Consider the following 12,946-nt stretch of genomic DNA (forward strand, 5'->3'; position numbering starts at 1 on the left):
GGGAAGGTGCGTCTTATACTCCAAAAGTATGGTATCTTGCTTCACAGAGAAATTCTAAAACAGTGAAATCTTCTCAAAAGAACCCAAGTAACTATTGTAGGGAGTAGGGAAGAGTTTATAAAAGTTAAACAAATATGCTAAAGAAATTTAATAAGAGTAAATTTATACTATAATTTAATTGAAGCTATATTTCACCTTGGCTATTGAAATCATTGATCAAAATTTCAAGCATCACCGACTTTGTGAACCCTCATTTCTAAATTCTGTTGGAACAAATATAGAAAAATTCTGCCCTTTTCCTGTCAGTTCTTATTTAGTATAAAACAGAATTGTTTTTGGAAATGTCATAAAAATAATTCTTTTATTGAAAGAGGGAGAGGGAGAGAATCATGGTACTTAGGGAGTGGTGGGATTCACTGGTTGTAACAATTAGGTTTGCTGCATGTGCACCTCACTTGCATGCGCACCAAACTCGTGCTTCGCGCATGCACATTACAATCGAAAGTTACCTTCTACTGAATCCGGAGTGAATAAAACAGCTGAGGTGCGGCAATCCGCTCTGCCGCTCCTATCAACTGGGCTTAAAACAAAAAAAAAATAGGTAGGTTATAGCATGGGGGGTGGGGGGGCATCTGATCATTGGAGCAAACAGGTTCGTTCTCAGCTGATTGTCAGAGCTACCGGTACGCCCGAACCGGTGACAACCGGCTGAATCTCATCCCTGTACTTAGGTTTGGAGATCTGTGTTATCATATATAATACAGTCTGCAGTCATCCTGTCTTCCCATATTTTAAGTCAATCCTAAAGGACAATAATCATGAAATACTCCTTTGAGTAGGCAGGAATGAAATCTTCCAAAAAAGGGAAAGAAAATTTTCAGACCAGTAGTAACATCTCCATCACCTTCAGCTATCAAGCACTATGAGAGAAATCTCCAAGAAATTCTCAAGCAATTCTGAAAATACTAAAGAACCAGAAGCCCTTTCTCTGAGGAAAAAAAATGCAAAGAATATTCTATCTCAACATTAAGGCCCCTTTATTTCATTACTTTGAAAAGGCAAAAAGGGAAGAATTTAAATTGAGCTAAAGGGTCTTATGAAACAGCATCACCCCAAGAGTTTCGGATGAGCCCCACTATGCCTTCCATAAGATAATAAAAACCTGGCATTTTCAGCACACATTTCACCTGGCGAGTTAACAAGATTTGCTAGTTGCTCTTTTGATTGCTCCTTTTTGTTTTTACCTGGGACTATTTTGACCTTGGACCTTGAATATTGATTGATTATTTTACTGTGGTCCAGTTTTAACCCTCGGTATGGCACTGAGAGTCATTGCTTTGAGATAGATAGCTATATACATTATTTAACTCAATGAAACAAGCTTTTTAAATACATAAATATATATATATATATATATATATCGAAACTGTTCTTTATTTGTCATTGTCCTTGCAGTAATAAAAAGAAGAACCCATGGCTTCATTGATCCTTTATAGCATACAGCTCTGTAATATTACATTGCATCTGTCAGCATTAAGATGCTCAGAAATATTTCATCAAATAAACTGATAATAACTTTCCACCTTAGTCAGCAAGTAGATATAAGCCTGTTTCTATTAAAATAATTGAGCCTCTGAGGGCACAGTTTTTCCAGTTATTCTTTATGGGAATAACTAAACCCAGCCTTGTTATTTTCTGCATTCTCAATTATAGTTGGATTATAAGATACTTGCTGTGCCATGTTTATCAATGAGAAAAATCCATTCTTGCCAACAGAAAGGGACATCAAGGACGGAGCAAGAGAAATGAACAAATGAGTCCACAATTTTATATGGTTTGGCCCTTCCAGCACCGATAAACATATTTACTTACAGTCCTTTGATGGCTTTCTTTCATCTCTTTACATTTTTACAATTTCAGATAGGAAGCATTAGGTTTTTCATTCACATTTCGGATCCTCCATCACCGTAATCTCAACCTAACAGATGCCTTTCATTACCAGTACCATGGCCAAGGTTTGCCATTCCTCAAATGGCTTTGCGTTGTTTTTGGCCATTGTTTAAGATTTGAGGGTTTAGGGGGGAAAAAATCTGGTTCTAAGATGGTATGTCACAATCAAGTGAAGATGCACTTGACTTCTTGATATTTGAATGCTGGTGCAACTATAGCAACAGGACTGGGGAGAATGTGAATTTTATCTTCTTTCACATACCAACCACCAACATGAAGGTTCAATAGCTCTTTACAAGGCTGTTTATTGAGAATTAAACCATAAAATGAGAAAAATAAATACGTCAGCAGCAGTAACTACCTGTATTATTCCCTGGCTGTCACATACGGTTTAGACGAAAGATTTTAATGCATGGTGCTTTTCTGCTAGATTATATTACACAGAAGTAAAATCATGATGATGTGAATAATTATTTGTGGGAATGGTATGATTTCTATGGAAAATTTGTAAGCTATTTAAGAAAAAAAAAATTCAAATAAAGGACCATAAAATGGTACTTTTCATCATTTCCACCATTTATGTGATCTGACTGGCTACTAGGGATTTGCAATCATTGAAAAGACAGGCTTTTCAAAGCTTGCTAGCACTAGATAATGCTTATATGACTGCTTGGAAGGTTGTTGTGATATGTGAGAAAAGCCTTGGGAGACTGGGTCTAGACATTTTCTCAGGATATAAAGAAATGGAGTGAATTGTACTTTCAGACATGCAAGATTGTTGTTGGCCTTGCGGATAAAGCTGATAGGAATCACAAACAGATAAGCTAATTCTACTTTATTGTAAAGCTATATTGGCAGGCTCTTGCAAGTACATTTCCACCTCATTTCTTTTACAGTCTGGGATACAAGAGAGGGTCTCTTATGAAGTGTTGCCCCTATCCAGCTGTTAACTATGTTATCTCTTATCTATGTTGTGGCCCACCAGTGGCCAGCGGGTCTGGCAGCAGATTCGGAGAGTGAGGAGGTTGGGGAGGAACATGGGCCAGTTCTGGAGTCTGGGTAAGGCTCTGATGAGGGCTCTACATCTGAGGCAGAGAGGGGACCAGAACTGTATGCCAGTTATCAGCTGCCTTCCGAGTCAGACATCAGTGAAGCAGACGAACAGTTGGAGCCTGTTCCCAGTGTGCACATGTGCAGGTTTGCCAGATGAAGGGAACAGCTAAAGAACAAGGGTAAACTTGGGAGTAAGGCCACAGGTGGACGATGAATGGCCCGTCCCAGAGGGAATAAAAGAGGAGCGAAAGGAGAGTGGAGTTTGCAGGAGACAATTAGTTCATTACTGCATTCTTGCCAAGTATTGTGGCGTCTGAAAGATATCAGCCAGGCCACTCTCTAAGCCTGATAAAGGTCAGTAATTCTGAACTATCTTGAAAGACAGTGGGAGGGGAAAGACTTTGCTGGAGAGGAATTCACTGTAAATTAAATAAAAAGGGTTTATTGGGATGAGGACTCTGCTTCGTGCTGCTGGGGAAGCCTAGGTCAGAACAATCTAGCTGCTTCCTTGGCAATATTTATGGTCCCAATCTTCCAAGGTCTTTCCCATATACCATCATACCAGCTGGCTTTGTGGCTACTGCAGGGCTAGAACTCATGGTCCCCCAGTTTTAACCTTATGTCTTAAACACTACACCAAACTAGCTCCAGAGGCTGCTGCTGCTCTACTAATGCGGGGAAGTAGGTTTTGTTCTTTCTGAGAAGTTTTTTCCCTGTTTTGCAAAACTCTTCTGTATACAATGTTATGATATACTTTCTTGCTCACATAGTAAAATGTAAAGAACTATCTATGAGGGTGGAGTGAGATTACAATCAGTGGGGTGAGATTACAATCCTGGGTGTATAGACAATGAAAGATCTACCACGTTTTATGACAGGAAGTCATTCTATTACAGGGGTATCAAACTCATGTTGTCATGGTGGTGTCATGTGATGTATCGGGACTTTCTACCCCTTTCCTAAACTGGGTGTGGGCGTGGCTAGTGCGTGACGCATCCGGCTCGCAGGCCATGAGTTTCACAACCCTGTTCTATCAGAACCATGTCATTATCCAAATAGACATATGGAAAAGTGGTATTCTTTGACTAAAAACTCATGGGCTTTTAGTTCTCTACGCACACTCCTATAATCACGGGAGGGAAATATTGTATGAATAGAAGACCCAAAATTGTCCTGGACAGGCGATATACAACCTTAGGTGAAAACATCAATGGAGAAATTTTGAGTTAAACGATCCCTTCCTTATCCAACCGTTCTGTGAATAATGAAATTGATTCGGTTCTTAGGTGGTGTCTAATCTCCAACCAACCATTTCTCCAAATTAGAGATGCTGAAAAAACATGGGTCTCATTAAAGAACTCATGATTAAGGATCAGCAGCCAAAACAGCCATACCTACAGCTATTTGGTTAGTTAATCAATGTAGAAATGGGCTACTAATGTAACAAAGCATTGTCAGTATCTTTTTGGCAAAAGAACTCATGGAATATGAGTATTAGACAAAGTAGAAAATAACTCTGATTTCTTCAAAACAGCCACCTGTCTTCCCGAATTGTGAAAATTTCTTCTGTATTCCCTACCCACCCCCCAAAATGCTATTATTTGAAACAAAAAAAGCTGCGGTTTTTTCACTAATTCAAGAATGATCCTGCTACAACAGCTTACAAATCTGTATTCTCAAATATTAAAAAGATAAGAGATTTTTTTAGTATTGAACTGAGTTTATATGAAATTTTTATGCATTCCATGTACTGAGTGGATTTTTTTTTCCTTGAGTAATTAGACAAAGTGTTCCATTCCCCTGTGAAAGAAATTGCTTGCTAGCAAGTTATTTTTCATTGCTGTCAAAGAGCACAAGCTTCAATCTTCCATTTTTGAATGTGATCCCAAGTATTGATTATTAATCTTTCAGAAAATAAGAAGTACATCATTGACACAAATAGGTTTATAGCTCAGGGGATACCTTTTCAAGCCTCTTGATTGATAGACAAGGAGATAGACAGAAAAAATGTTTCAGAATACTAAGTTAATAAAAATAGAATACTAAATGTAGATAAAGAGAGTTTCTGTGCCCTAAGCAGTTAAGAGTGTACATAGCATATTACATCATATCTGTATGTGGATTCAATATAAAAATATATACTTGAAACTGATTCTATATAGTTCCGACAATAGTTACCCTCCAGCAAAGTCTGATTCTTATTAAGCCATGAAAAGCCATAGATGTTGATCTCTAATTTGGGTGACTATAAATATACTTAAGGGTAGTCCTCGACTTACAACCATTCATTTTAATGACTGTTTGAAGTTCAACAGCCCTGAAAAAAGTGACATAATCATTTTTCACACTTACGATTGTTGTGGCATCCCCACGGTCACTTGATCAAAATTTGGAGGTTTGTGATACATGTATTTAGAATTTTTTTTTTAGAATTTTATTGGCCAAGTGTGATTGGACACACAAGGAATTTGTCTTGGTGCATATGCTCTCAGTGTACATAAAAGAAAAGATACGTTCATCAAGGTACAACATTTACAACACAATTGATGGTCAATATATCAATATAAATCATAAGGATTGCCAGCAACAAGTTATAGTCATACAGTCATAAGTGGAAAGAAATTGGTGATGGGAACTATGAAACGATTAATAGTAGTGCAGATTCAGTAAATAGTCTGACAGTGTTGAGGGAATTATTTGTTTAGCAGAGTGATGGCCTTCGGGAAAAAACTGTTCTTGTGTCTAGTTGTTCTGGTGTGCAGTGCTCTATAGCGTCGTTTTGAGGGTAGGAGTTGAAACAGTTTTTGTCCAGGATGCGAGGGATCTGCAAATGTTTTCACGGCTCTCTTCTTGATTCGTGCAGTATACAGGTCCTCAATGGAAGGCAAGTTGGTAGCAATTATTTATGATGATTGCAGTGTCCTAGGGTCATGTGATCACCTTTTGCAACCTTTTAACAGGCAAAGTCAATGGGAAAGCCAGATTCACTTAACAACCGTGTTACTAACTTAACTTCAGTGATTCACTTAACAACTGTGGAAAGAAAGGTTGTAAAATGGGGTCAAAACTCACTTAATACCGTGTTTTCCCCAAAAATATTTTTTGTTGAACCCTGAAATAAGCGCTTGGCCTTATTTGCACGTGCTCAAAAGCCCAACTGAGATTATTATCAGGGAATGTCTTATTTTGGGGAAAACAGGGGTAACTATCCTGCTTAGCAACAGAAATTTTGGGTTCAATTATGGTTGTAGGTCTTTAATTGACCCCATAATCCCTTGTGGAGTGGAATCTGGGCAACTAAATGAAGCTAGCGGAGTATTTACTGGCTGGATGCCCTTCCTGTCACCAATGCAGAGTTTTGTTCAGCAGATATATTCTCTTTGTGCCCAGAGAGAGAAATATCTGCCTCTACCTAGGATCGAACTCACAGCCCCCTGTAAATATAAATATAAATATAAAAGTGACATTAATGTCACCCTTTAAATCGCCTTCTCCAAAAAATGTCTCTAAAATATTTGGTTCTACCAAGTTAGGGTCCCACAAAAAGGTTGCCTCTTACTGCAACAGGATTTAAAGCAATCTATCTACCCAAGCCATTATACATTTGTTTTCAAAGTAATTGCAACTCACCAGAGGTTTCATCAACCCTTTCATCTACAATATGGTCCTTCTGATGAACCCATTCGCTGTTGCATTTGAAGTAGATCTGAGTGGCTGGGCTGGCTTTGCAGTAGAGGTTCACCGGCTTATTCTTGACAATGTAAGCTTCTTCCGGCTCAATGAGAAAATGAGGAAGAGGTTCTGGGGGATCAGACGGAAAGGTTTCTGGGAGCTCGTGAAAAAAATCATCATCTGTAGGAAAGAATGAAAAGGAAACATTAAATAAAATCTAGTTTTCCTTGAACTTTTATTAAAAAATAATAAAAACATTGTGTTTGGCAGGAGAGAACTGCTTTGGGTCAGGGAGAAAATCCAGAAGGTTCTGGAAAACCGGTAGTGGAAATTTTGAGTAGTTCGGAGAACCAGCAAATACCAAATGGAGATTTTGCAGTATCCTTCCCCTGGAGTGGGTGGGAATGGAGATTTTGAGGTATCCTTCCCCTGCCACGCCCATCAAGCCACACCCACCAAGCCACACTACACCCACCAAGCCACGCCCATAGAACCGTTAGTAAAAAAATTTGGATTTCACCATTGCTTTGGGTCCTATCTGGCAGGACCTTGTCATGGTGCCAACACTGAGAACATCATCCCCTCAGGACCCTTCTACTTGAATAATAGACTCATAAAACTAGAGATGGTTGTGTCAACAAGCTTGGGAAATGTGTAGTAGAAGCCGCATAATTGTGCTTATTTGTTTGTGGGTTCTTTTGATTTTTTAGTTCATCTGCAAATCATGTTTGCATTCTTGTTATGTGTTGTCATATAGTGTTTTTAACTGTTTGCTAGCCATTAAGAGTCATGAATAAGAGTTACACATCCATATAAATTGAAATGAATAAATAAATCCTTATATAGCTGGCACATGTTCTTTCACTATCTCATATAATTTGCAGATTGTAGATTGTATAATTTGTAGACAGATTTCCATATGATAATCACGGACCATCAAGCGTAATTGCAAAATCACAACTATATTTTCAAGTAGGTGGATTTAATTTGCCAACAGTATTATTATTTTTTTAAATTAACAATTCATGACTCCTTCAGAAGAGTTTTAGTTGCTTTGGTTAACCTTGGTAAATTCCTCTGGAAGTATTTTATGTATCTTTCTGGATTAGCTGCACCTACTTGGCACTACCGTAATAATGTAATTATTTCTTTAATAATGGTAAGAGTATTTTTGTGAAATTATATTAAGTTAAGGATTAGGTCATGCCAGTTTATGACTACAGCAAGAGCTCATGAATTAAGATTACTTTATATACTTTTTCTCTACTGAAGGAACTAAATAAATGTTTTATTTAAATCTACAGTCAAGGTCTTACTGATTAGCCTTAATGCATGTGAATATTTAAAACCCCAGGAATAGCAGTACTCATAGAAAGTGACAGGAATAAAAATCACACTGTATTAGTAACATATGAAAGCTTAAGATGTAGCTTTCTTATGTGGGCTGAATTTTTAGTGAATTACTGAAATAATATTCCTCTAATTAAAAATATGTATCAGAACTCAGCCCAACAAATTGCAGAACAGTCTCTTTACCCAGAACCTTCTACATGAGCCGGGACTGCTAACCACTGGTTATCTCTTGACCAGATTACTGCAACACACTTTACACGGATCTACCCTTGAAGAGTATTCGGAAGCTACAAATAGCATAGAACGCAGCAGCACAGACAGTTCTGGAGCCCTCTTGGGTGGCACATGTCACCCTGCTGTTACATAAGCTACACTGGTTGCCAGTTTGCTTCTGGGTCCAATTCAAGACGTTGATAATTATCTCAAAAGCCCTTTAAGATATGGGTTCAGGATATCTGTGGATCCATTTCACCCCGATGGGACTAGTCCACCCCCACTCATTCCAACAGAAGAAACCTACTTCGTATTCCATCTACCAAAGATTTTCATTGCCAGAGTCCAGGAGAAAGCCTTTTCTGCTGTGGCCCCTGCCCTCTGGATTGTTCTTCTGCTGGAAGACTGCCCCCACAACTCCTGGCCTTCCAGTTCTGCCAGCTGGCCTCAGAGTCCAGTAGGGGTACACTATGCTGGGCTGGCTGAAAGGGTAGAAAATATGCCCTCCCCCCAGTGGTGGGATTCAAAAATTTTACTATCGGTTCTGTGGGCGTGGCTTGGTAGGCATGGCATGGCTTGGTGGCATGGCTTGGTGGACGTGGCAGGAGAAGGAAACTGTAAAATCTCCATTCCCACCCCACTCCAGGGGAAGGATACTGTAAAATCTCCATTCCCTCCCGATCAGCTGGGACTTGGGAGGCAGAGAATAGATGGGAGCGGGACCAGTCAGAGTTGATATTTACCGGTTCTCCGAATTACTCAAAATTTATGCTACTGGTTCTTCAGAACCTGTTGGATACTACCTCTGTCCCCACGCCCCACCCCTGTTGTCCACCCTCTTGGTTTTTAGCTTTCTACTAATTAATTAATATTAATTAATTAATGCTAATCAATTCTACTAATTTGAACCACTTTGTATTATTACCTTTTTAACTTTTTATTATAATGTAAGCCACTCAGAGTTGCTGTATAGCGAGGTGTGGGTGGGTGGGGCGTAAACAATAAATAAAATAAATAATTCCCAGAATCTGGCTTCTTTAGATTCTCTATGACCTATTTTATAAAAACGGAGCTCTGTAAAACTCAATTAGGAAGACTCTGGGCTGATGTTTCCTTACAGAAGTCAACAGTGATATCTGCAGGATCTTGCTTCAGAATGATTAAAGCAGTATTAAGGCATCCTTTTGCAACGTGCATGGTGATAAGGGGCAGATCTTCCATTGTAATGCTGCAGGTCTGGCTGCATCTGTTTGTTCCCCCCCTCCCCCCCTCTTCTGTTAACATCACTGAAAGCCAAACTCAATCATTAAGAACATGCTGCTAACAGTATGAGTCATTTAATCAGGCAACTTCATGAAAACCAGAATGCAACACGTATTACTGTGTGCTATTGTCTAAATTTTAATAAAAGACCTGTGTGCATCTGTGTGCCTTTCTATGTGTGTTTTTTACTTCCATTCAGAGTGCGTATAGCCTTTAATTTACAACCATTTGTTTAGTGGTCTTTCAAAGTTACAATCACACTGAAAAAAGTGATTCACGGACCGTTTTCTACACTTACGACCTTTGCAGCATCCCCGTGGTCACATGATCAAAATTCAGAGGCTTAGCAACTGGCATGTATTTATGACAGTTGCAGTGTTGTAGGGTCACGGTTATCATTTTTTGCAACTTTCTGACAAGCAAAGTCAATAGGAAAGCCAGATTCACTTAACAACCATGTTACTAAACTTAACAATTGCAGTGATTCATTGAACAACTGTGACAAGAATGGTCATAAAATGGGGCAAAAAACTCACGTAACAACTGTTTTGTTTAGCAATGGAAATTTGGGCTCAATTATGGTCGTACGTCAAGGAGTAAGTAACTAACACATCAGCATTGGGTAAAATCGTAAGTGCTCCACTTTTGTAGATACACAAAAAATGAGCATCTGCTTTCATTCAAATTAAACATTATCCATTATGGCTGTATCCATAATAGGAGGAAAATTATTGACAAAAAACACTCTGAAGGGATTTGGTAGCACTTTTCTGATTAACAAATTTTATTCTGAGGCGTAAACTTTCTTCAGCTGCCACTAGTGATGTCTGTCCCATCTAGGCATCTGATGAAGTAAATTGTAGCTCATGAACATTTATGCCAGGGGTATCAAACTCAATTTCATTGAGGGCTGCATCAGGGTTGTGTTTGACCTTGGGGGGCTGGGGTGGGCGTGGCCAAGGTGGGCACGGCCAGCTTGACGTCACTCGTGTTGGCGGCTGTGGTGGGCCGAGTGCTCTGCCAGTGAAAACGGGCTCCTGAGCTCCATTTTCAGCTGTGGCGGCCTCCTGCAACCCTCTGCCAGGGAAAAAGGAGTTTGAGAGGGCCCCACGCATCCCTCACAAGCTCCGTTTTCCCTGGTAGAGGTACTGCAGGCTGGTTCTTTGCTGTTTCCAGGGCAGCCCTGTGGGCCAGATCTAAGTACCCTATCGGCCAGATCTGGACCCCGGGGCTTGAGTTTGACACCCCTGATTTATGCATTTGAATATAATGTTTTTATGAGAAAACCTGCTATTGGAATCTTACTGCTTTATACCTACATCCTAGTTCCAATTCTGTATCTACAAATCATTTGCTTGAAACATTATGTGTGTATATTTTATTTATTTATTTATTTATTTATTTTGTCAATCATATATAAGATAACAGGTAAAAGTATAAACATAATTTGGATACATGAAAAGAGTAAGTAAAAAGGAATATTAGGACAGAGACAGTAGGCCCGCAGATGCATTTATGCACACCCCTTACAGACCTCTTAGGAATGGGGTGAGGTCAACAGTAGACAGTTTACGCTTAAAGTTTTGGGGGTTTGGGGCAGTGGTGGGATTCAGCCAGTTCGCAACACTTCGGGAGAACCGGTTATTATCTTTCTGAGCAGTTTGGCAAATTGGTTGTTGGAAGAAATCATTAGGGCAGAGAACCGGTTGTTAAATTACTTGAATCTCACCACTGATTTGGGGTATTGTGTTGTATGTTGTTATATGTTATATGTTGTGAAGGATTTTAGCCTTGGACAAACAACTGATATCATGGAACCAAGGAAAGTTAAAAGCAATTCTCTTATTTCTGATGTAAAGACAGACTTTGACTTCACTGCATATCTTTCATTGCAAAGGAAAGATTTACAGAAACTTCCTTGGTAAATAGATGAAAATGAACAAGGGTTTAAGATAGACCCTGTATCAAGACTCCAAAAAAAAAAAAAAAAAAAGAAAGAAAGAAAGAAAGAAAGAAAGAAAGAAAGAAAGAAATAAAGAAAGAAAGAAAGAAAAAAGAACAAATCCTTCTTCTTTTCTGAAACAAAAATACAGCAATTCATTGGAAGAGTTCATAGCTTCTCATTGATTTTAAAATATCTTGTCAATATGCAAAAGCTTTTGAAATACCCAGACAAGCCATTCTTATTGTTAAAAGGATGAAGGAACAGTCACTATTGACATATCTCTCAGTAAGAAGCTGATAGTCCTAAAGGCCTTATTCAATCTCTTCTTTTCTGCTTCTGAAGCAGTTATCGTTATGCACAGTGACGGACGCCAGCGATGATCAATAAAGCACCACAGAATATCAAACTAAAAATAATGCAGGAGGTTAGCTCTTCTCTCCGTGTCAGTTTTCATGAAGATTAAATGTCAGACAACTACCTTTCTTTGCTCTCAATATACATATATTTTCCGGTGCCCAGAATTACAAAGGATATGAAAAGACTTTTCCTCACGGCCCAGCTTTTGTAGAAAGACAGATAAAGAACAAACAATGATGGATGAAAGGGACTGGATAGATTGCTATCAGGGTATCTATCTTCATAGCTTCAGTTACACTATGTCTTTATTAGAAAAGTGTAAATTGAGAAGGTTGAGGTTTCATGGGCCCTCAGAGTTTCTCGAACTATATTGGAAAAATACAGATTGTTCCTTTCTAATTATAAATAGAATATTTAACAGTGCAGCATAAGCTACTGCTTTAAGATGAACCCTGCTATGTTGCAATGCCATTGAGCCAGGCACCGTTAAAAGAAAACAACCAGAAACAAGTAAGAAATATTGTTCTTTGTGTTTACATATTTTGATAGCTTTTTTAAAAAAAAAAATTTTGAGTAAACATCTAGTTATTAAGACACCAGGCTAGAGACCTGGAAATCATGAGTTCTAGTCCCATCTTAAAAGTCAGCTGGGTGACTTTTGGCCAATCACCTTCTCTCAGCCCAACTCAATTCACAGGACCGTTGTTGTGGGGAAAATAGGAGGAAGGGAGGAATATAGGCATGTCCATCATCTTGAGTTATTTGTAAAAATAATACAGGCAGCATTCAAATTAATGAATAAAATTAAACATCAAGGTAAATTTAATTTTTTTTCTGAGTTAAATCATCTCGATTTAAATAAATCAACCTTTTACTCTGCAAAGATAATGAATGGGATCCAGGCTCAGTCTTACCAACAGAAGAGCCTTCAGTACAATAATATATGATCAATAAATCTTATTTGTTGTATTGGATCTCTTCTAATTATGATTAACTCTGGATCTATTCCATTTTAAGGCCTGATGTTGGACAATCTCTTCACATGCATAGGACAAATTTCTACCAGAAATTTGTAATCTTTTTTCAGTACATCCAGACGACATCTTTTCTTCTGGTAACTTAACAGCAAATCAGTAAAAG

The 12,946-nt window shown here is 38.6% G+C and overlaps 1 protein-coding gene across 1 annotated transcript in view; it reads right to left on the bottom strand.

Moving 5' to 3' along the window:
• The window catches only part of UNC5C (unc-5 netrin receptor C), a 397,259-nt gene that overhangs the window by 153,436 nt on the left and 230,877 nt on the right, over positions 1–12,946 (bottom strand). Inside the window, exon 2 of the mRNA XM_058193417.1 lies at positions 6,634–6,855. Coding sequence (XP_058049400.1) covers positions 6,634–6,855 — 222 coding nt within the window. The remainder of the gene's footprint in view (positions 1–6,633; positions 6,856–12,946) is intronic.

This window comes from Ahaetulla prasina, chromosome 8, assembly GCF_028640845.1.
Source record: "Ahaetulla prasina isolate Xishuangbanna chromosome 8, ASM2864084v1, whole genome shotgun sequence".
NCBI classification, from domain to species: Eukaryota; Metazoa; Chordata; class Lepidosauria; order Squamata; family Colubridae; genus Ahaetulla; species Ahaetulla prasina.